The 23,485-nt window shown below is 45.7% G+C and overlaps 1 protein-coding gene across 10 annotated transcripts in view; it reads left to right on the forward strand.

Annotated features, from left to right (window-relative positions):
• The window catches only part of Hdac4 (histone deacetylase 4), a 240,101-nt gene that overhangs the window by 121,596 nt on the left and 95,020 nt on the right, over positions 1-23,485 (forward strand). For 9 of the 10 annotated variants that reach the window (XM_076914757.1, XM_076914756.1, XM_076914755.1 and 6 more), the window contains one exon: positions 21,959-22,200. In XM_076914757.1, coding sequence (XP_076770872.1) covers positions 21,959-22,200 — 242 coding nt within the window. Of the gene's footprint in view, positions 1-21,958; positions 22,201-23,485 lie in introns of those variants that run through there. The other variant, XM_076914762.1, reaches the window with a different exon arrangement.

A 23,485-nucleotide genomic window follows, 5' to 3' on the forward strand; every position in this document is an offset into this window, starting at 1 on the left:
TGGGGAACTTTGAGGCTTGTTCTGAAATAGGCAGCAGGGGAAATCTAACCCTGACTTCACTGTTTAGTAGAGCAGCCCAGATGGCTGGCTAGTCATCTCCAGGTGGACCCTTGCTGTTACACTTGCTGTCACAGCCAGCATAGAGGACTTATACATGCAAACACTGCCTAGCCTGTGCAAGGCTCTAGTTTCCATACCCACTAGTTGCTCCCTTCCAGATCAAATCACAGTGTTAGGAATGCAGGAGAGGTGCAGTGAGGTGATCAGATATGGTGGCCCACATGCCACCCCAGGTTTGGTGTGTCGCTAGGAGCCCCTCAAACAGCTAGTCAGAGTTGTGCATAGCCTCTGGGAGAGAAGGACTGTGTGCTAAGTCAAATTTAGGATACCTTTGTTGTTGGCAGAAATCCTTGGAAATGATTTGTAAAGGTGTTTTGTTCCTTAGATGTCTGCAACATCATCAGGACTAAATTTCTGTTTGTTGTTTGGTAAGTATTTTGAAAAAAAAAATGCACAATCAAAATGACTCTGCATCCGTGGCAACTCTGGCTGGCAAGAGGACATTTAAGAATACTGACAGATGTGGAAGTGACTACTCTTCTGGTTGAAGGGCTTCTGTGTCCTGTTGTCAACATACAGGGAAATGTAATTGGAGGTGGAAGGGGGTGCACAGAATGACATGACCAGGCATTCCCTGGCGGCCTCTGGTCAGCCAAGGGAACCCCCACCCCATTCCCACCAACCCCTTCCCATGTGCTTGCCTTCTGTTTGTTTGTTTGTTTGTTTGTCCTTGCTTTCATGGAACAAGCAGATGCCTGTAGTTTTGTTGGTGAAGCTGCCATAGTTCCTAGGACTTTCTTAAGAATCCTTTCTTAGAGACCCCTTTGCTTGGTTCCTTTTCTTCCTAACACTGCATGAACTTAGTGGAGTTTTGTGAACACTCTTTTATTTTTACCCCTCCCCCCAAGTTCTATTATTGTTTTTGTTTATTACTGTTATTTATTCATTTATTATTATTACTATTAACATGTATAAGACTGTCAATTGTTTTCTGTGTTCAACTTTAAATAATTTATAAGACTTTTGATGTGTTATACTTACTATTTTATAGCTGTTGACATATTTTCAGAATATAAATGTTAAGTGCTTTCCTGTTCCGGTGGTTGTGTAGTCTCATTACTTGTGGTTCTTGTGCAGCATGTTTAGGCCTGTGGGCTGCACTCTGTAATGCATGTGTCTGTGTGAGGATTTGTTGTTGTAGTGACAGAATATCTAAGGCTGGTGTCTTAGGGTTTTACTGCTATGAGCAGATACCGTGACCAAGGCAACTCTTAGAAGGACAACATTTAATTGGGGCTGGCTTACAGGTTCAGAGGTTCAGTCCATTATCATCAAGGCAGGAACTTGGTGGCATCCAGGCAGGCATGATGCAGGAGAAGCTGAGAGTTCTGCATCTTCATCTGAAGGCTGCTAGCAGAACACTGACTTCCAGGCAGCTAGGATGAGGGTCTTAAAAGCCCACACCCACAGTGGCTCACCTACTTCAGCAAGGCCATACCTGTGAATAGTGCTACTTCTTGGGCTGAGCATATGCAAACCATCACAGCTGGGTACTTTACAACAGAGAGAAGTTTAGTTTATAGGTCAGAGGCTGGAAAGTCCAAGAGCATAGTGCTAGCCTCTGGCCAGGGTTCTTCTGCTTCGTCCATACACACGAGGAACACACGAGGGTGAAAGCAATATGAGAGGTACAGCACCTTCTTTCAAGTTGGTTAGTCCAATCTCAAGAGAGCTGCTCTGAGACCTCTAGGAGGGCTTTGATCCTCTGCAAAGCTGGGCTGCTTCCTGCCCCCCCCCCCCCAACACACAAACACACACACACACACACAACTAATACCAACATGAGTTTGGAGGGGACAAATCAAGCTGTGTGTGTTTGGAAGTTTTCTGGCTTCTCTGTGAAATTCATTTTTGTCAGTGCTTCATGGAGGCTTGGGGAATGCATAAATAATCTAGCACAGAACTGGGAGCATGGATGTGACCACCACAGTAGCTCTGCTGCTGAATCCAGGGCACCAGTCCTTTGTGTACCTGCTTATCTCAAGTCAAGGGCAAGTTCGCATCTGCCAGTGCTGTTTCTGTCTATGCATTCTTGCTCTTTTGCCCTCTGTATCCTCTTATCCTCTAAGCTCATACATTTGCACCTGTTACATCTTTGCAAAGCTTGCATATGGACACTTATGGACAGATCTGTGACGTGTTGGTATTCACCTGGAGATGAGTATTCTGGACTTGGTTGGACACCAGCCTTCTACCTCTTTCTTCCTGTTGTCTTCTCTGTCTCTCCGGCAGCATTATATGCCTGGCTGCTGAGGGTTCACAGAGTAACATAGACCCTTTAGCCACATCTTCAGCATGCAAGTGCATATATAGGGTCGCTGGAGGAGTAGCAGATGGTGCACCTGGTGGCAGTGTTTGATTGGAAACTAGAAGCCCCAACGGCTCCAAGAAGCATTTTTTTTCTTGGAGTTGGTTCTATTTTCAAACTTGAGGTTTTTCTCAAGTGTGATCCTAAGAGACCACTATCTTAAACTCCAGCAAGTGGGGCAAATTATAATGACCAGCACCTTCACATGGTAGAAATAATGGGTGGGGCCTTGTTTCTCCACTGAAGGAGGACCCTTTCCACTCCTTCCCTCAGATCCAGTCCAGAGCTCTGGTATCTGTTGTGCCAGGCCTCAGTGCCCTGATTCATGTCAGCACCCTTGCAGCACCAAGCCTGGAAGGTCTAGGGACAGAACAGTCCTTTGCATTTTGGAGGGAACAGGAAGAGAACATGCAGAGCTGATGGTAGCTAGTCAGTCTAGCACCCTTGCAGCTAGCCCTTCAGCTGGCCATCTGCTTAGAGCTTTCAGAATCCTGGGGCTGCCTTTTCTTACAAGATATATTTTCCTACCGTCCTTAGAATGAAGTTTAGGGACAGGTAGGATTGGTGCCACCACCAAGTCCTTTACCCAAAGCAGTTCTTTATACGTGGAGAGCAAAAGCCCTCCTCCCTTGTCCAGGAGGCTAGGGGAACAAGGCCCTTTGAACTTGTCACCTAAGTTGAAGTCATGAGTTGCTAGGACTCCTAGTATCTTCTTATAGCTTCAAAAAAAAAAAAAAAAAAAAAAAAAAAATGCCTGTTTTCAATCAGCTGTAGCCACTCCTTTTAGGAACAGTGGCTGGAGCTGCAGATTGAAGCCTCTGTGGATCAAGCAGCTGTATATGCCTCCACTGGTCCCTAGAGCATGCTCCAGAGTCTCTGAGAAGTCTGCACACTGAAGGGCAACTCTGAGTGGCCCTCCTCCAGGCTGATGACTGGGGTGCCAGGCTGAGGAGGGCCAGCAACTCCAAACAGCAGTCCAGCCCCAGTGCCATTTGTCAGTGACAAATGTATTTCTATTGCCTGTGCTTATTTCAGCTTTATTGCTCCTCAGTTGTTATAGAAAGTCCCTGAAGAGATCTGAAGATCCAGAGTGTGGGGACAGTATCCTAGGACTTAAACTTGTCTGATGTATCTGTGTAAGCAGAGGCCAATGAATGAATCGCTGCCTGGGATGCTTTGTTTTATTTTTTAAATTTAATGATGATGATTTAAAATTCTTTGTGGTTCTGGGAGCAACCTCTGGGCTTCACTGCTGCTGGGAAAGCCTGTAGCACTAAGCTGCACTGCAGCCTCCTGCTGAGGACTCAGTCTTGTCTCTGCAGCATTAGCTGCTGAGTAACTAAAGTCATTGCTTCAGAGAATTCAGCAGATTGGAGCTGGTGAGGGAGCCCAGCTGGCAGTTGAGCACACTGAGAGGTGAGATAGGGACAGAAGGGGATGGCACTCCAGTGCAGATTGGGTGGAATTTCTCCTTCCTTAGTGCTGTGCACTCCACTTCTGTATCTTTGCTACTAAGCCTGGCAAGGAGACTATAGGGGACTTGTATTGCTTGGTGATTTTTAACTGTGGGAGACAGTTCTGGGTTTATTGATAGGTACTTTTGATTGTGATTGAGTTCTATGTTTATACCAAAATGAGATATAGGGGAAAATATGCTTATTTATATTTTTTGGAAGTTTTTATTCAAATTAATCTCAAATAGGTTGATTTAAAGTGAAATTTATATATACATACCAAAAAATCAGTAAACTGCGTATCTAACATATGTGGATTTATTGTAAGCAGGTTATACAACAATGCTGTAAGAGAATCAATTGATGTGATTCACCTGATACAGTAAAAAACCAAATATGAATGTATTTTCTGTGAGAAAGTGTGTTTAAGTAAAACTGGAAGAGTTCAGGTGATAGTGCTAATGGCATTAACCTACAAGACTGATCCCACCCCTTCCCATTCTTTAAAGCAGTCCCCCCACTCACATGTTCACTCTGGGGCCCAAGTTTTCACTATATAATCTCTTGAAGCCACTTTCTAGCCACAGCATTGGGTCCTAGAACCCAAACTAAGTTCTAAAGGAAAGAACAAGTGCTTTCCAGAAGCCTCTACATCCCTTACAAGTTCAGTGCTTCTCCAGCACTTGGGATCATCATAGGTGTAGATGTGAAACCACCAAACTACTCTGATGGTGGTTAGGCCTGTTGCTCCTTACATCTGAGGGTCTTCCCTCTGATCTTCTGGTCATACTACCTTACAGAATTTGCTTCTATGCTGAGGGCAGTCCTTTGTTGAGAGCTAGTATGCTGGTTAGTTTATTTGCAATTTGACATAGTTGAGCTATTTGGAAAAAGGGACCGAATTGAGAAAATGCCTGTGAATTGGCCTGTAAGCAAATCTGTAGTGTGTTTCTCAATTAGTGATTAATGTGGTAGCTAGCACCCAGTTCATTGTGGGTGGTGCCAGCCCTGAGCAGGAGGTGGTCCTGAGTTCTGTAAGAAAACAGGCTGCGCAAGCCAAAAGGAGCAAGACAGCCAGCGGTGGTGGCCCACGCCTTTAATCCCAGCACTTGGGAGGCAGAGGCAGGCAGATTTCTGATTTCGAGGCCAGCCTGGTCTACAGAGTGAGTTCCAGGACAGCCAGGGCTACACAGAGAAACCCTGTCTCGAAAAACAAAACAAAACAAAACAACAACAACAAAACAAAACAAAACAAAAAACAAAACAAAAAAAAGGAGCAAGACAATAAGCAACACCCCTCCATGCCCTCTTCTTTAGTTCCTGCCTTAACTTCTGGATGGTGGACTATAAGCTGTATGATGAAGAAATAAATGTTACCCTTCATAAGTTGACTTTGGTCATGATGTTTTATCACAGCAATAGAAATCCTAACTAAGGCAGCTGGCTTGGCATGTGTCAGGAACCTTGTGGGGCTGGCCTGCTCACCAGGTTCAGTGTGCTAGCTTAATATTTCATGGTAAAGAGCTCATTCTACATCTTGAGTGCATTCCAGAAATATGAGGATGTTTTCAATAACATTGTGTGAAAGTCTTCAGTTTCTTTTTCACTTGAGTTTTAGTACATGTAGGACTAGTTGTGGTTGGTAATGTGAGTAGAGACAGTTGTGTTCCTGTCCACAGAAATAACCAGTGTCCTTAGTAAGTCTGTTATCTTTCTCACAGGGAGCTCCAGTGGTTCCTGTTAGCTTCCTGCGAGTATGTTTACTGTTGTCCTTAGCCCCAAATCTGTGCTTGCTGAGGATTTATGGAAGATGGTTTTTCCTAGCTTTGTCTTATGTTCATAGTTACAGAGTGGCAACTTCATTTCACTGTGTTCTCAGTGTGAACTGCTGTTTGTTTTAGCTCTCTTGAGTGAGTCCATTATCTTCTGTATGGACTACTGGGGCAAGCTGACTAATGTCATTTGAGAATTTTGTGGCGGAGACCATGATCTTTCTGTTGTTTTCACAGTGTCTTTGTCTAGTTCTGTAATGGAGTTTTCTACTCCTGGTAGGGTGAACTTGGGTTCACTCTTTGTATTTTCTTTGAAGAATGTTGTTTAAAATGAATGGTCATTTGGTTGGTACTTTGCCAGGAAGCTCTTGGGAATGATTTTTGTGGCAAAGTTTTGAAATATTGTCTCAGTTTATGATGATAGTATAGAATTAATCTGACCAGTTTTCTGTCTTACCAACTTAGAAAGTTACAGTTTTAGAAGTGTGCCTATTTGACATAGACTATGAAGTGTATTGTTTTAAGTCACTGTCATATTTTTTAGCCTATAATATTTTTGTATGTATATATATGTAAATTAAAAACACGCAGCCCCTGAGATGAAGCCTGAGCCCCAGTACGTGGCATGCTCACACATTACCACATGTCTCTTGTGGTACTGCCTGTCCCTTACCTTTTAATTTGTGGCTTTTCTTTATTTTCTGAATCCTTGTTATCTGGAATTTGTCTGCTTAGTTATTTCAAAGAATCCATTGTTTTTGTTTTTTAAGTTGCTGATGTGTGAGCATGCAATGCGTGTTTCTCTCTTCATTCGTGTATTTATTTTGCTTTGCATTTGTTCCGATGTAAACATAACTTTTATTCCCCTGTAATAATTGTTATTTCAGAAGCTTACCTAGACCTAGTCCTGGAAGCTTCTAGCATCTATATAGTCTTATCTAGGCCTAGAGTGTGTTTAGCCTTTGAGACTTACTGCTGAATAAGCTCATCCTTTCTTTATAGTTCTTTTCTGAGCTCTTGCTGGCTGGTCAGTGCAGCTGTTCTGGCTCAAAGCTCCACTCTAATTCAATCTGGCTTCTCTCGTTTTTTCCTGAATTGCTCTGCTTAGTCTAATACTAACTTTGTCAGTCTGTTCTAATCTTCTGTCTTCTTCACACTCTTTGGTTCATTCTGTCTGCTCCTTCTCTTTCTGCAACCTGTCTCTGTACAACTATCTCTGTAGAACTGCCTCTTCTCTCTGCACTCTCCTCATGAGAGTTGGCATATCCTATTCTGTCAAATCTTTCTCTGATTCATCACTTTGTCTGCTACTCAATTAGACATCACTTTCAACATAGATACTTAAACTTCTACAAACTAATTGTACCTTCATTGTTTGGCATTTAAGAGGTATATTAAGGCTCGACTATATTCTAGTCAGAGGGATTAAAGGTGTGTGCTAAGGCTAAGTCACACCACAACTAGAAACGGGTTTTTCCAGTAAATAACATAATCTTGTGGTTCATAGTGTGATCAAATATCCTGCAATATTCCGAAATTGTTTAATTTCTTAATGTAGATCTAACTTAGGAATCTGTATTCTTACTGTCAGATACAAAGTTCCTACTATGTTTAGTATCTTCCAAGAATTAATTAATAAATAATTTTTAACGTGTGTGTGTGTGTGTGTGTGTGTGTGTGTGTGTGTGTGTTGGTTCTTTTCTTCCACTGTGGGTTCCAGGTACCAAACTCAGGTCATCAGACTTGCCAGCAAGCACTTCTATACAATGAGCTATCTCTTTCACATGCACATCTGTTTGCCTGTTTGTTTATTTAACAGAGATTCTGATGTACCCTAGCTGGTCTGGAACTTGATATATAGGCAGAGCTGGCCTAGAACTCAGTCATTCTCCTACCTCTGCCCACCAAATGCTACCATGACCACCAGGGTTCTTTTGTTTCCAATGTGAGTATGATACTGTTAATACCATTTTCATGCTTATATCATATCAAATGGTCACTTAACATTTGTATGTTCCTGGGAGTGTCTAGAAATAGCTTGTTTGCCTCAGGATTCAGGGAACATCTACATCATGGCTGGTACCTATCACAAACCCTAGCTAATCCATAGGCTCCTCAATACTTAGTTTTGTTCTGGATTCTTGAGATTTATTTGCTGAAAGTGGTTGGTCTTGTAGTGGATACTGTTCCTAGATTTTTTGTTCCAAGCTTTGGGACTCCCATCAGATTGTAGCTTGTTGGCTTCTGGCCACATGTGTCAATATGTTTCTGCACTAGTCTCTGCTGTAGCTCTAATGTTTCAACTGTTCTCTTGGTCCCAGAGGTGAGCCAGTGTTCTAGTTCCTGTTTCCCTGATCATTCGCTTACACATGGGGGTGTGTGGCCTTTGTTTGGGTGGCTCTGTGGTTTCTTTGTGAGACTGTCTTCATGTTGTGTTTTATTTTTCCACTTGGACGTATTTTCTGTGTCAGTAGGTGTGCTTTTCCACTTTAAAAATTTTTTAGCTGTTGATTTTTTAAATCTTGCCTCTCCAGAGTTCTGGCAGATCTAAGCCCTGACTCTGGAACCTGAATCCCTGGACTGAGACATATGCTGGCATCCCCCTTCCTGTCATGTGGGATAGCCAGGTGGGAAGACTGAGTATACAGGGAAGTGAGTGGGTGGAATAGAAAGGAGAGCCTCTCCGTGTTCCCTTAACTGTGGAGGCTTGGGCATGGTATGGTACACAGGGACTCTCAAGAAGCTTTGGGCCTCTGAGGTTGAGGAGAGCGTGCCAAGACTTCCTTGGAGCACTCAGGGCCTTCCATGTAGGCTGCAGAGGAGAGACTTGGGTGAGCCTGTTACTGTTCCTAGCTGTTGAAAGAGAAGCCAGTTCTCTCATGCTGGGCCTGGGTAATCATCAGCCCCTTTGTGAGCATACATCCAGAGTCTTGGGCATTGTTCTTCCTGAGACAGAAAGTTCTGAGGGCAGCAATGTTAGCAGATTTCTTTGGTCAGCAGTCAAAAATGCCAAGAGCCTTCTGGTCACTGCCTCTTATTCCAGCTATTTGTTCAAGGTGTTCACTCTGTTCTAGAGCCTTCCACACCATAAGTACCTTCTCAGTGGAACTTGGTGTATTCAGTTTTCTATTTTCATGAGGTCTAGGTTGTTGATGGGGTGTAGGGACCTCCTGCTTGAACTTGTTGAGTACATAGCATGTTGGATAGAGGCTGCAGGCTGTTCCACAGAGCTGGTTTCCTTTGTGTGGCCAGTGAGTTCCAGACTCATAGAGGCTGCTTCACTGTGTGCTTCCAGACCATGAGCTCTGGTTCAGCCAGGCATGTGAAGGTGACCTTCATTCTACCTCTCTTTATTCTCCTACACTACAGAGAACATTTTATTTGCTAGCAGAGGGGTGTGTGTGTGTGTGTGTGTGTGTGTGTGTGTGTGTGTGTGTGTGTGTGTGTGTGTAGGGTGGGATAGGATGGACTTTTATCAGTCTCTCTGACTTCGGCACCTGATCAGGGACTAAGGAAGCCCCTCTTCACTTCTCTAGTGTCTCTGATGCCTGACAAAACTGGAGGGTTCAAGTCTTGCTTACATGAAGGGTGGCTGATGAAAATCTTTGCTTCTATGTCCCCTGATTCCTGGCTGCCCCTCACCAGCCTGCTCAGCATATATGATGTGCAGGCAAAGGAACCTGGCTTAGGGCCAACTTCTGTCTAAAGTGATCTAGGTAAGGACAGGGTTGTTCTTTCCAGGGATTTGGTGTGTGGTCCTAAGACATAGAAGTGATATGACATGAATTTGGGCCCCTGTCTTGAGGAACTCATCATTCTGCAGTTATCTGGGGTCTCCTGAGATTTGGACTGCCTCTGGGTGTCCAGAATACTTCTGCCATCTTTCTTTTTCCTTCCTTGATTTATGCCTGCCTTTCAGGTAGCCACTATCATACCTGTTAAGGAAGGGCATCCTTGAACATTTAGCCCCTTATGTTGGCCATCCCCAGGCTGCTCTAGTTTAAGACCAGCATTAAGGCCAAAGGCCATTTTCTAATGTAATTAGAAAATAGAAAAGGCACCAAAAGCATGGTTGCTCATAGTATGTGCCAGTCACATTTCCTGGATTCTTGATAGTATATGAATGGAAACTTCCAGTCTGCCTTTGCCTGTTAATCCCTAACCATTGTGTCAACCAAAGATGGATTATTAAAAAGGAGGTGGAGAATTCTTCCCAGATATATCTGTTTCCATGCTCTCTATCTCAGGAGGGCTGCCTATGGGGAATTATCCTGTCCTTGATGCTTTCTGAGCCCTGGATATTTTCTGCCCCTTCTCTCAGGCAGCTCACTATGCTGCCTGGAAAACTGGCCACCCCTACTTCACGTGTGTAAGCTAAACAGTTCAGTTCTCTTATCTGCATCAACACAACTGGATCTAGCTGAATGGCAACCAGCTGACCTGCAGGCTGTGTGGCTTTGGCTGCTCCTGATTTTGTCAGTATTATTTTCCTTCATGAGTTCATTTAATCAGAAACAGTATGATTTAGACTGTCTGTCCTTCCTGGACTCTCACAGATATTCTGTCTGCCAGGCTTCCTTTTTACATCTTGGTCACCTCTATGCGGAGAAGTGTTTTCTGGCTCACTTTCTTGCTAACAGATGATAAGAGTACAGAGTCCCATCATGTACAGTTTCACCAAGAGTCCTTATTCTGCCTTTCTCGGTTGCTCTGGAATGGATGGTGCTTGTCTCAGAATGTGTCCTGGTGCTGAGATGGAGCCAGAGCCCACACACCTGTGCCAGCTCCATGCCAGGACCTCTCACAGAAGCTCAGTACTCCTTTGTGGTGATAAGGTGTCTCTTATTACTATGATGGACAGGACAGGGTATAGTCTTCAGAATCATGGACCTAGTTTTGAACTCAAACCTAGCTCCAGGGCCCACAACCTGCCGTGCCCTCTTTGTCATCTCTATGCCACCGTCTCTTCTTGTACCTTAGTTCCACACTAGAAATATTGAAGAGCAGATCCCTCTACATCTAGGTCCTGTGAGTCAAAAGGTGCCAGCTTTCAGATGTGGATGTGGCCATTACTTGGCCTTGTGTTACAGGGATGTCTGCAGGAGGTCATGGAGGATCACTCCATTGATATGGAAGGCACAAAGCTACAGAGGGTCACCTTGCCTGGTAACAGCTGTCTTGGCTCACTGTGATGACACTGCCCCTCGTTTGATCTGCTTGGGCTTTTTCTGCCTAGAAAGACCTGTACATGAGGAAAGTGGTACAGATGTACTAGAGTGAGTGCTGGTGTGGGGAGGATGACTGGCAGCACAGGAGGCACACCTGGTGCTAACTGTAGCTTTTTGTTTTCATAGTGAAAGTGATAGCTCACGATTCTCCTGTCTACCTCCAGTTGCAGTAGGGTTGGGCAGGGCTTTCCTACCATTCCTGTTTTTCCTGGGGTTGAATAGGTAGATGGTTACTGCATGGCCACAGGAACTGTTCAGGAAAGAGAATGCATCTTGTGATCCATAAGCTATAGGCTTTATAGCCCAGCAGTAGTTGAAGATCAGGCTTTGGTTAAGAACAGAACCTAGTCTCAGCTAAAGGGAGGGGCCAGTGGTCAGGCAACCTGGGGTGGGGGAGTCCCCAAAGACAAGCTGGTTGTAGTGAGATGAGGCCTGGGCCTTGGCTTGGTTCCTGACCCCACCTACCCTGAGAACTGCTGTCCTGAATGAGCTGTGAGTTCTGGATCTCCCTGGGCTGTGCGTCTTCCTCAGAATTCTTGTGCATACCAGGGCTTTTTTGGGGGGTTGGTAGTCACTAGCTATGATGAATAGCTTAAACACCCTGTTTTAACATTTCCCACTTGTCTGATAGGGTTCAGTCGTACTGACTCCATGGAATCCTATGTACATGAAACAAGTCAGTCTATCCAGCAGACCAGCCTATAGGTAGGGCATGGTATGGACCAGATACCAGGAAGGAACAGAGCTGCACATGCAGCTTTCTGGCTTCTAGCTTGGAGCAGTGCCTCTCATAGGACTGGACACCATAGCTTACCTTCCCATGGAGCAGTGCCTCTCATAAGACTGGACACCATAGCTTACCTTCCCATGGAGCAGTGCCTCTCATAGGACTGGACACCATAGCTTACCTTCCCACGGAGCGGTGCCTCTCATAGGACTGGACACCATAGCTTACCTTCCCACGGAGCAGTGCCTCTCATAGGACTGGACACCATAGCTTACCTTCCCATGGAGCAGTGCCTCTTATAGGACTGGACACCATAGCTTACCTTCCCTTCTAGAAGAAGAAACATGGGGTTAATCAGTTGCCTTTTACTTCCAGAACCGTGTGTGGAAAACTCAGCTCAGAGAATACATATAGCATAGGCTGTGTATGGCATGTGTCTCTCCTATCCAGTGCCAATCGGACAGCCTTCTCATAGATGCACCTACAATACCTTTCTTTACAGTTTGGATACTGAAGAGTAAATACCTCTGTTAATACCATTGTTGGTTTCTTTCTCAAGCATGATTTCTATCCTGATGAATTACTAACAAAGTTCTTGGGCATTTCCCCCCACCCCACCCCCGAGCTTTGCAGTGAGGCAGAGAAAGCTGGTACAAAAGATCTCCTTCCTGTGAGGCCCAGGCCATGCCACTGTGTTGTGCCCCCTTGGTGCAAAACATTCTTAGATGTTTGCCCCGGAAAGTGCTTTTGATTTTTCCACTCTTAAGTCCTTCATACATTTGCACCTACATGCTCACATACACATTAACTAATTGTAATTTCATTTCAGTCATCTTTGGGAAAGGATATTGCAGATAAATCAGAATTTTGAGTGGAGTCTAGATAGGGCTCTTCGGTACTTGCAAGTTGATGGTCTTAATAAGTTTTATGCTCTCAAGTGCCAAGGCAAGATGGAAGTCGCAACACATGTGTGTAAATTTATTCACTTTAGAAATGTACAAGAATGACAATAAAAACAGAATATGCCATATATCCATCCCATAATAGCACTCATTCCAATAACCAAAGTCTAATTGCTAAACATTGACCTACACAAGGGTCAAGAAAATTGTAAGAGCTAGAACAGGTCATCATGTTCCATCAGAATAGAGCTATTCTGAAACCTTTGGGTTTCAGAACTTGGGCCAGACCCAAGACTCCCTGTGACTGTGCACAGGACTATTTGAGTATCTGTGAGATCTGTAGCTAAGAGAGACTCACGTCATTAGGATATTGTAAAACATACCACCCACACTGGAAGACTGATCATTAATTTTAAAACTTGGCAAAAAAAAAAAAAAAAAAAAAAAAAAAAAAGCAAGCATTTGTCTTCCCTTCTTATAAAACCCTCTGGTCAGAGTAACAAGGCAGAGAGCTTTTATAGAAAGAACTCAGTGAACACTTGAAGAAGCAACTATGGAACCAGAAGTGTGCTACTAGCAATAGCCATGGTGCCAACACCCACCCGTTCTGCCCCCACCAGTCTGCCAGGCCCTCAGAACATATCCCAGTTGGCAGAAAGCCAGGGCAGGGAGTTCATTGATCCAGGCAAGCAGAGCTGCAGGGCAGGTAGCCAGTGTCTGTAGCTGGCATGTGTTCATGAGAGGGGTGGGGGTGGGGTGAGGAGAGCCTTCACATGTCCTGGCACATTACAATGTCTTCGAGAGAGACAATTTTCTGGCAGTGTCTGGCCTTACTGAGTCCTGATTCAAACAATATAAAATCCATTTTTGAGACTGAAGAGTAGGGTGACTTTCTGGTCACTTGATAAGCCTGGAGTTCTTACTAACTTACTTGGATAGGCCAACAATATTTTACTGTTCTATAAGAATCTTCCTGAGACATTTTTCAGGCATGTATGGAAAAATGGTGTGAAGGAAGATGTGTACATAGGTTCATAGAAAGTATGAGAAGGACCAGATGAGGAGTCCATTGCACAGTTCTCTCTGCTTTATGTACTCTGAAAAACACATGCATGTGTGAGTTTGTGAGTGAGTGAGTGAGTGAGTGAGTGAGTGAGTGAGTGAGTGCCTATTTGCATGTGTGCGTCTGTGTTAGCCTACATGTTCATGTAGCCTACATGTTCACAGTGCGAGTCAGTTCACTCTTTCTACCATGTGGGCACTGGGGCTAGAACTTGGGTCTTCACATCTCCTAAGCCCTCTCACTGGTCTTGCTTTGGGTACTTTTGAAATTGTCCCGCAAACACTTAAAAATGAGCATCTAACAAAGGGTGGTAAGCCAGCAAGAGTGAGAGGGTAATGCTGGCCACATCCTGGAAGGTGGAAAGTGGGTTTTGGAAACCTCAGCTTATCTGGTAGACCCAGCGAAGCCAGATCCCTCTCCAGAACACTAAGAGTGACTGGGTGATGCCATGGAGTGCCTTTCCCTCAGGAAATGAAGTGGAGGCAAGCAGTCTGCTGGTTTGGAGGCAGAAGAACCCCACCCTCTGCAATGCTTCATGACTCTGTTTCCCTTCTAAAGGTGTCCATTAAAGGTTGGTTTGCTACATACAGACTATGGCCCAGAGGTCTTCTGCCTGGAGACAAAATCAAGTTGAGGACTTGTATGTGTAACTAGAACAGAGGCCTGGGTTACTGTATTCATGACTGCCAGGTGCCTCCAAGGCTCAGCCTTCATTATGCAGGGCTGAAGTAGCAGGACCTGTCTAAGAGAGAAGGTGGCTGGAAGCAGAGGCCTTAGGCACTAAGCTGGGGACTCCCTGACTGATGGCCTCAGTGTGAGAATCTATTCAGTTCTGTTCAGTCTGAGACAGGTAGCCCCAGGCCAGGTTGGGGAGCAGTAACTTCAAGAAAAGAACACTACCCATGATCTACCTGAGCTGCTCCACACTCCCAGGGCCATGGATCTGAATAGCATAAACGTGCAGGAGCTGTTGCTCTTTGAATGTGACTGTGTGCTATCAGAATAGCAGTAGTAATGACAAACTTCACAAGGTGAGGATATACATTTAAGGAGATCTTGTTGGGTATAAGAAAAAAGAGAACGATGGGAAAATGAGAAAGAAACCAAAAGGATTATTTCAGGAGCCTCACTGTCATGCATTCAAAGTTCCACAAGAAAAGGTGGTGTCAATTGCTTGATCCAGAATGACCCTGAAATACCTATGAGACGTGTCCCTTGTCTGGAGTGCAGGACTCAGCATTGAGGGGCCAGTGAGTCTATGGACAGACTAGGGAGCCCAAGTAGGCAGTCTTAGAACATCAGGAGAAAAAGACGTCATGGCACAGGGTCCAGATTCCATGGCTTTTCCATTTTCAGTGACAGACATAGAAGCAAGAAGATATGGATCATGAGTGTCTTCTCATTTCTGATGGCATTGCTTTCAGTCTGGAGTGCTTCCCACAGCCAAGAGAAGAAGCCTCAGCACCTGCCCCAGGTGCAGGTTTGCCCCGTGTACCTCCTTTCCAAGTCACGTTGGGCCTGGCCTCCTGCAGAATGAGAAGAAACCTAGAACAAGAAGTATAACAAAAGTGATGGGAGAATTCTGTGGGACTTAGGCCAGGGGAAGTTAGAGAAGGCAAACCTGGGTAGGAAGTTGCGCAGGAGACCATGATGCCTGGCCACATAGGAGCAGGTGGACCTTTTAGACAGGCATTTCTATGGTTAGCCGCCTGCTCTCTTGTGGACTGAATACCCAAGTGAGCCTGTGTAGACATGTTTTGACCCATATCATCTCTCCTGCTTTTTGCTCTTCTACCTTGGTTGCCTGAGGACACTGCTTTCTCAGAGGCTGCTCAGCTGCACCTGAGTCCTAGAGTGGCCGTGGTGCAGGTAGAAGGGCAATACTGAGCAGCTTGCTTCCCAGATCGTAGGAAGTTCGTGGGAGTGCCCACCAGACACAGTGCTGGGTAGTCCTTGCTTCTTGGCATCACTCATATGCTTGCCCCTGATTGGCAATGGTTATTTGTTCCAGAAGTTTAGACTCCAAAGGCCTCTCCACCTTAACCTGCACCTGCTATTGTAGGCTACTCATGCCTACTGCCTTTATTCTGACCAGTGAGAGAATACACACCTTCTGGATTGCTCATGACACAAAGAAGCAAGAGAAAGTTAGGTCCAAATGTGTTTTCCCTGGGTAGGTGCATGGGGTTCCCAGGGACTCAGTGAGAAAATCTGGCACTCTGCTAAGAGCCCATGTTCCCTCTTGCCGTCTACTTGATGACTATGCCCTTGGTTGTGGATAACGTGCCATGTTGCAAGATTCAAGTTCTGCCCATCTGGGCTTCACCCTCCTTCCTCCCACTCTTACTCTCCTCTACCCCCACACAGGCAAATGTCAGTGAGAGGAAGCTATGGTTACATAGTTGAAATATCTATTATTTTTCCCTGGAGCTGAATGAGTTATTCTTTGTGGAGGCGACCCTCAGCTCTGGCATGTTCCCGAACAGTGCTGCTTTCATTCTGTGTCTATGTGATGGCGTGAAGTGGTGTCAGGGAAAGAAGAGTGACCCACGTAATGGAAAGCAGGATCTGGGAGGGAGAGCTGGAGGCCTTTCCTGTAGGAGGGCTTGCTCCCAGCAGACCCATCTCTCTCCTCAGAGCACTGAATGTGAGCTTTGTGTCCTCACTGACGTCATAGGCCCAATTGTATTGATAAGCTTTTCAAAGCACAGCCTATGGAGGAGTTTTCAGCCCCTCCATGCAGTATTCCTGAGCATACAGGCGGTTTTGTTCTGATGCTGTATTCTTTAAAAAGAGAGGATTTCGTTTTCTTCTCCTGGAACCTTAGGTCAAAAGCACCAACAGCTTCTGTTGGGAACTTGTGGCATTTCCAGTGGTTTTGATACAGAAATAGCACAAGTCATTCTTGTCACAACTGCTAATGCCATCCTCTCATGAGTGAATGGGGACCGTGGCCTCAATCTCTGCAGCTGGCACTTGAGCAGGGCTACAGCCAGGCTTCTTGGTCTCTTGATGATGGCTGTAGGGATGAGCAGGCCATGTTCTCAGGAGCCCATGGCTGAGTCTCCTTGCCTGTGTGGGTTCCCGGCCTCATTTTGTGTTTGCCAGGGTGGCCTTTGAGAGGAAGCAACATCAATGACAAGATATGGATGTGAGTCGCAGGTAACAGAGGGCCTTTGGTCTTCTGCTGTCTTCCACCTTCTGTGGCCAAGAGTGGACTTCTGATTAGTACTTCAGGATACAGGCCAAGGCAGGCTTTCGGTCCTTCCTAATACTTACTGTAACAAGGAAATGCTTCTTGGAGCTCACTGGCAGGCAGACTTTACTGAAGGACCAGTGCTGGCACCCAGCACCATCCCTGCTCTTATATAGAACAATTGAGCCTAGGCCCAATGTGGACTTGAAGATGGGTCTCAGTGAACTGTCACATGGGTCTTCTTTGCTCTGTGGTACTTGGGCTATGGGAATGATGCCCCTTTTCTTCAGTCCTCCAGTGTAGGTACCCTCTGGAGACCTGTAGTCCACACAGAGCCTAGAACAAGCCCTCCCCTTGGCTTTTCTCTTCAGCTGTTGGGCTCCTAGAAGTTAGGAAGTAGAGATTGGCCACCATGCATTTCTTGTATAGAGGAATGGAAAAGAAGACCTGGGCAAAAAAACTTCAGGATGGTTGGCATTTGTATAGGAAGTTCAGATACCTGCAGGTCAGGAAACGAGCACTTTCTGAGTGAAGAGGAGGCAGCTGTCTTAGGCTTGTTCACCATGCATAGTGAGCATGGTAACACTCCACTCACCTTTCAGTCCTGCTCACAAGTTTAGGGCACCTTAAAGTACCCAAGGTTACAGCTTCAAAAACAGCTTTAAAAAGAATGCCTTAGGAATGAAAACGTTAGTAAATTGAGCATATAGAATGAAGATTCAACAGAATTCAGCACAAGTGATATGCTCCGCCTCACCCTATCCTCAGCTTTAGCTTGTGAAGATGAAGCTATGTTCAGTGCATGGCAACCACCTTCAGAGTGCCCCCTCTGCTGTTCTTCAGAGTGCCCACATCAGTCACACATGTTGGCTGTTGTTCAGAGAGCCCCGTGACCCTTTTACATTCTTTGGTAGGGGCTGGCCTGCTTGACCAGGAGCTACACTGCCTGTTTTGCAGTGGGAAGACTGGTGTACAATTGCCCTCTGACTGAAAAGGAGCTTCAGTTGTTACAACACTCACTTTAGTATCCTTTGGACCAAGTGTGAATGTGGTTTCCTTGTAACAGGCTCTAAGACCAGCTCAGCAACAGGGAAGTGCTACTGTGGAAACTGCTCCAGCTAGCTCTCTCTCTCTACCCTACAACTGAGGAGGAGCTGCTAAGGAGCTCAGTCTTGCCACTACCTGGAGCTGCCCATCCCACCTCCAGCTGCCCTCTGTACACCCTGCCCTTCCAGTCCCTAAGCATTCAGTACCCCCCAGTTGGGCCCAAAGAGGCCAGAGAAAGGTATTGGATTTCTTGGAGCTAGAGTCATGGGCAGTTGTGAGCTGTTTACTCTGGGTGCTGTGAACTGAAAGAGCAGCAAATACATTTAACCTCTGAGCCATCTCTCCACTATCTGTAAGTTTAATTATTTTCAAATCCTATTTTTAATGATGGTTCTTAAACACTTTAACTTCCCTTGTAGCCCACCACTCACCATAGATAGTGGAAAAGAAAAGTTTGGGGGTGGGGAACTGGACCTGTTTAGAAAGGTTCTTTGGAGCAACTCTGGTCTGTATTATCTGGAAGTTAGCAGTTCAGTTCTCAGGTCAGCAGTCGGCAGCAGCTCCATCCACTCTCAAACACTTCACAGATACACCAGCAGTCCGGTTCAGTAGAGTCGGGTTAGCAACACTGGTGACAGGACCTAGCAGAGACAGCCAGGCCTCAGCCTTGGCTCAAGTCAGCAGGAGGGACCAACAGGAACACCACGAGAAGTTCTTGGCTGTGCCTCTCTCAGCGAAGGGAAGACTCTCTGTGCCTCTCTCAGCGAAGGAGACCTAAAAGCATTGCACAGCTGTACAAGCAAGCCAAGCTGTCTCCATCACTCCATCGAGTCCTGTTTCTGCTCTCGAAACATCACGTGCCCTCCATATGCCTTGCCTCAGTATGCATGTCCGTCTCAGCTGATAGCACTCTGCCAATCAGCTCGTGTCCCTGGAAGTGGCAAGAAACTGCAATACCCACCAGAAGTGGGGTGTGTGTGTGTGTGTGTGTGTGTGTTTCTCTTTATGGAGTCCTGACAAATGCAGCTCAACTGTGCAATGGAAGGTGGACCAATACATGCATGTTGTTAGCAAAGAATCCTTCATCACATGTCCTTTTGAGTACTTGCTTTAGCAGAACATCCTGTCTCCTGTGTCTGCTTCAATGAAACATTCTTTCACAAGTCTGCCTTAGTCTCTCACCTGTGTCCACTTCAGGAAAACACTCCTTCATGTGTTTGCTCCAGCAAAACACCATCCAACACAATTGACTCTCCATTGAACCCTTAAGTTTCCACTTCAACTATCCCTGTTACCAGTATATGGGTACATGGGCAGGAATGATTGGCCTGTCATGTTCTTGAAGTTAACTCAAATGATCTTTTTAAAGGTTATATATTTGATATTGAAAGAGCTGCTAGGAATCCCTAATGGTACCTTCCTGTGAAAATTAGAGATGGTCAGATGGCATGCTCTTGTGGCCAGCATCTTTGATACAGCCTTGTTAATATGTAGATCATAAGTCATGTCAGCAAAATTATAGGAGTCACACCTGCCCCCGTCTCCCAGGCCCAATGAGGTAACACACAAAAAAAAGACAGCTTGCAAGCTGTGAGACAGTGCCATGGTTTCATTAATTCTTCATGAGTTTTTATTTAAGCCAGATTATCACTGTTTAACTAGACATTTAAGAATTTAACATTGAATGGTTATAGGCTAATTTTTCACCCCTAATCAACTCATACTCTAAAATAAAGTGGCCATAGACTAAGCCCACCATGTACCCTATGTGTCTCTATCTAAGAAAGATGATGTAACTTACCCCAGGAAATCAGAAGCACACTAAATAGCTTGAGACTGTCGTGTTTAACCAAGAGTGGCAAGTAGAGGATCATATATGTGAGTTCAAATTGGAACAGGTAAAACCCCAGCATGTAGCAGCAGCTGTTACCTATTGTGCCCTGAGGACTGAGGAAGGAGCTTACCCTGAGGTTCTGTCAGGAAGTCTTCCCCTTCCTAAACTGAGATTGCTCAGTTTAATTCCATACCCTCTATAATACCTTTTCCTTAAAACATGGAAATAATGTTGTTCTACAAACCTGGCCTTATAATTTTTCCATCTTGTTTATTTTTGTAATAAGAGATTAAAAAGGACAAGGTAAGGAGAGTAATCCAGTTCTTATCCCTGTGTGAGAGAGAGCCCCTGCTCGTGGAGCAAGCATAGCTCTAAAAGGCTTCTAGTGTCCCTAACTTGAGCCAAGGTATGCAAAGTAGAAACATCCCTGTAGACAGTCAGAGCCTTGCCTCACTGATGAGGAGGCAGAAGCCTCGCTCATCCTCACTGCGTGTGGCAGGAGAGGTTAAACACAAAGATCCAGTTGCCTTTAGGTTGCTTGATGGTCCCGTGGCTGGGCAGGCTGTTAGTCCAAGGCCCACTTATTCCTTGGGTTCTATCTGCTCCTACCCTCTGACAGTCCAGCCCTGGAGGAGTCAATGGAGACCACAGGTCTAAATTGGAAGTCAGTGGGCTTCCAGAACTTGTTGATGGGAAGACAGTGACTTTCATTAGGAAACCCAAGAGGATCTGCATGGTGACTCACCCCTCACTTCTGGGTCCTATGGACTCTGCTCAGGAGTTGTATCTTGAGGCAGAACACCAGGGTTCTGGTGTTAGAGTTCTCCCGAGCCTTACTCTGTCGACAAAACAGAGTCCTGGGGCCAGAGATCTAGTCCTTTGGTAACCTAGGCCAGCTTTGGGACTCGCTGTGTGGGACCAAAGGAGTGCCAGGGACCAAGAGCAACAGGTACCTTTCTTATTCAAGTCTGTGTGTTCAGTATTGTCAGTTAGTTTACCCAGGAAGAAAGTTTAGGGGAGCTCTTGGTTCAAGACCCCCCTGTGTCTGTAAGTAGCAGACCCTAAACGTTTAGCCAAAAGCAGGGATACAGGATAGCCACTATTAGGACTCTGATCAAGGTCAAGTTCATAAGGGGCTTTCTGGAGGGAGGATCTCCATGACCCTTGCTCTAACCCAGTGAATGTTGCATGCATAGCCACCTGTTAACAGGTGCTGTATAGTAAGCAGCCCTAAACTGTGCTTAGAGCTTTCTAGGTCCCATGGAACCCATGCATGGCACACTGCTTCAGCCTGTGGCAGGGATGGGGCTTCTTCATCGAGTTGGTAATTTCTTCTTTATTGTTTATTGTGTTTTGAAAACTTTGTGTGCATGCATATGTGCATTTGGGGGGAAGTAGGTGATGCGTGCTGCATGTGTAAAGTTAGAGGATAGATTCCAAGAGTTGGTTCTCTACTTCCACTGCCAGATACGGAAGCAGGTGCCTTTACTCATATACACCGTGCCATCTCTGTCCCTGTATTGGTCCTTTAAAACTTACCTTTCCTCCACATTGTTTCTCACGTTTTAATTTGGAATCAATTTTGTAAGCACTGAGACTGACTCGGCTTCTGCTTTAAATCAGAATCACAGTGGCCTCTCCTTGGCACAGTGTGAAGGCAGAAGCCGCCCTGATGAACGCTCGTGCTGCCCGCCAGGAGTACACTTTATTGGCTGCAGTCGGTTGGGTAAACATGTTTTTCAAGAGGGTGCTCATTTTACCATGGCAACAGGCTCTTCGCTTGAGTGTCTATCTGGACCACTTCTATGGCACACACTGTTCTTGAGGCTCATACATAGCTCTGCAGTCGCTTCATTCTTAGGGGCAGAAGCAAAAGTACAGGCAGTTTGTCCATCTAAATACTGGCACTTGGCTTCTTGCTTGGCTAAGTGTAGGCTTTAACTGTAGTTTCCCTTTATTGACTTTTCAATGACATCAGATGGGCCTTTGGGCCTGTAGTGGGATCCTTTGAGAGTGGGGCCTCCCATTTTGGCAAAGGGTGGGGGAGTGAGAACTCAATGCAAGTATGTTTCCGGGCCAGATCTCTCACTGCTGTTAGATCTTTGTACTTGAGGATAGAGCCCTGGGATTTCTGAGCCTTGTGCTTTGAGCCTATCAGGCCTTTGGCTAAGGGACACCAGATGCCCTTTAGACCACCAACACACCATGATAGTTGCATCTAGGCTTTACAGGGAAAAGGGACACAGACCTTAAGGCTAGCTTTGCTGACATAGTGACCCACTCTCCTGTGTTGTGCTCTCTCCACAGTGGACGTGGCTACAGCGCTGCCTCTGCAAGTGACCCCTGCAGCAGTACCCATGGATCTGCGCTTGGACCACCAGTTCTCACTGCCCTTGGAACCTGCATTGCGGGAGCAGCAGCTGCAGCAGGAACTCCTAGCACTGAAACAGAAGCAGCAGATCCAGCGGCAGATCCTCATTGCAGAGTTCCAGCGTCAACACGAGCAGTTGTCCCGACAGCATGAGGCACAGTTGCATGAACATATCAAGGTGAGCAGCAGCCTTGGGCTGGGTCATATGTCCTTCCGTCCCTGGTCTGTTTACCTGTTGAGAGCTAAGACATGTGAATCAGATACCCTCTGGGTGACATCTGCTGCTTCTTCCCCATGGTTGGTATGATTTCATCTAGTGCTGAGGTGTAGACAGGTGACAGCTGCTTTTTCTGTGCCCCGGATGGGCATCATTCATCTAGTGCTTAGTCCCATGGACCTGGTACCTTCTGGGTGACACCTGCTCCTTCTGTTCCCAGAATTGGGATCATCTATGAAATGCTAAGACCTGAGAACAAAATACCCTCTGGGCACTATGTGATTCCTTCTTTGCATAAGGCTTACCCACAGAATGTCAAAGCCCAGGAACCAAGTGACCCTCACTGTAAGGCTGCTGAAAATGTCCTAGGCTTTATGTACATCCTAAAGAAGACTCAGGACCTCCTGGTATAGAAGTTGCCTTCTAAAAAGACATGTAGGAAGATGGTCAGCAGGAAGACAGGCCAAAAAGTGATGGACACCTCAGAGGATTCGAGGTTTATTGTGGTTTTTCTCAGATTTCTCCCTGATACCCCCTTCTCAAAAAAGAACAAGGGGAAAAAAACCCTGTTAATGAAGGCCTTTTAATGCCTACTTTCTACAGCTATTTAAGCTGATCTCAGAATTTTAGATTAAGTAAGTTGAAAAGAAACCTACACAAGTGGTATATAGATACATGGTGAAGCTGGCAGGCCAGGGAAATCTCTACTGAGAACCATGTTGAACCACACTGTTCAGTAGAAACTATGTTTGCAGTAGTAACAGTAAAGCAAAAAGCCTCCCATACGAGTTGTTCAAGTTGCCCACAGCTGTGTAACAGAATCATGGAACACATCATAGCTTCAGCAACACACAGTATCTTCTGTGGGTAAGGGATGGGTCCTGCGCTGAGTGTCATGCGATTGCACTGTGTTGATCAAGGTAGTCGCATCTGTGGCCTAGCTGGGCTAAAGATAGAGGATGTACAGTCAGACATCACTGTCCTTGTCCGACACTGCACAGGAGCAGCTTTCCCAGAACCACCTTGCCCACCCAAGAGAAAAGGACCAAGATGGAGTCCCAGCATCTAGGACCCCTGGTCCTGGGTTGGTACTAACCACTCTGCAATGCTGCCATCACTAGACCAGTCTCATAAGCCACAGGAGGGTCCTGGGCAATTGCCTTATCTATAGGCTATACTGTGGATTGCTGAAGAGGCTACACAAGGTTCTTCTCTGCTTTAGATAGCCGAGCCCCGCCTCCCCTGC

Source organism: Arvicanthis niloticus, chromosome 17 (genome assembly GCF_011762505.2).
Source record: "Arvicanthis niloticus isolate mArvNil1 chromosome 17, mArvNil1.pat.X, whole genome shotgun sequence".
Lineage (NCBI taxonomy): Eukaryota > Metazoa > Chordata > Mammalia > Rodentia > Muridae > Arvicanthis > Arvicanthis niloticus.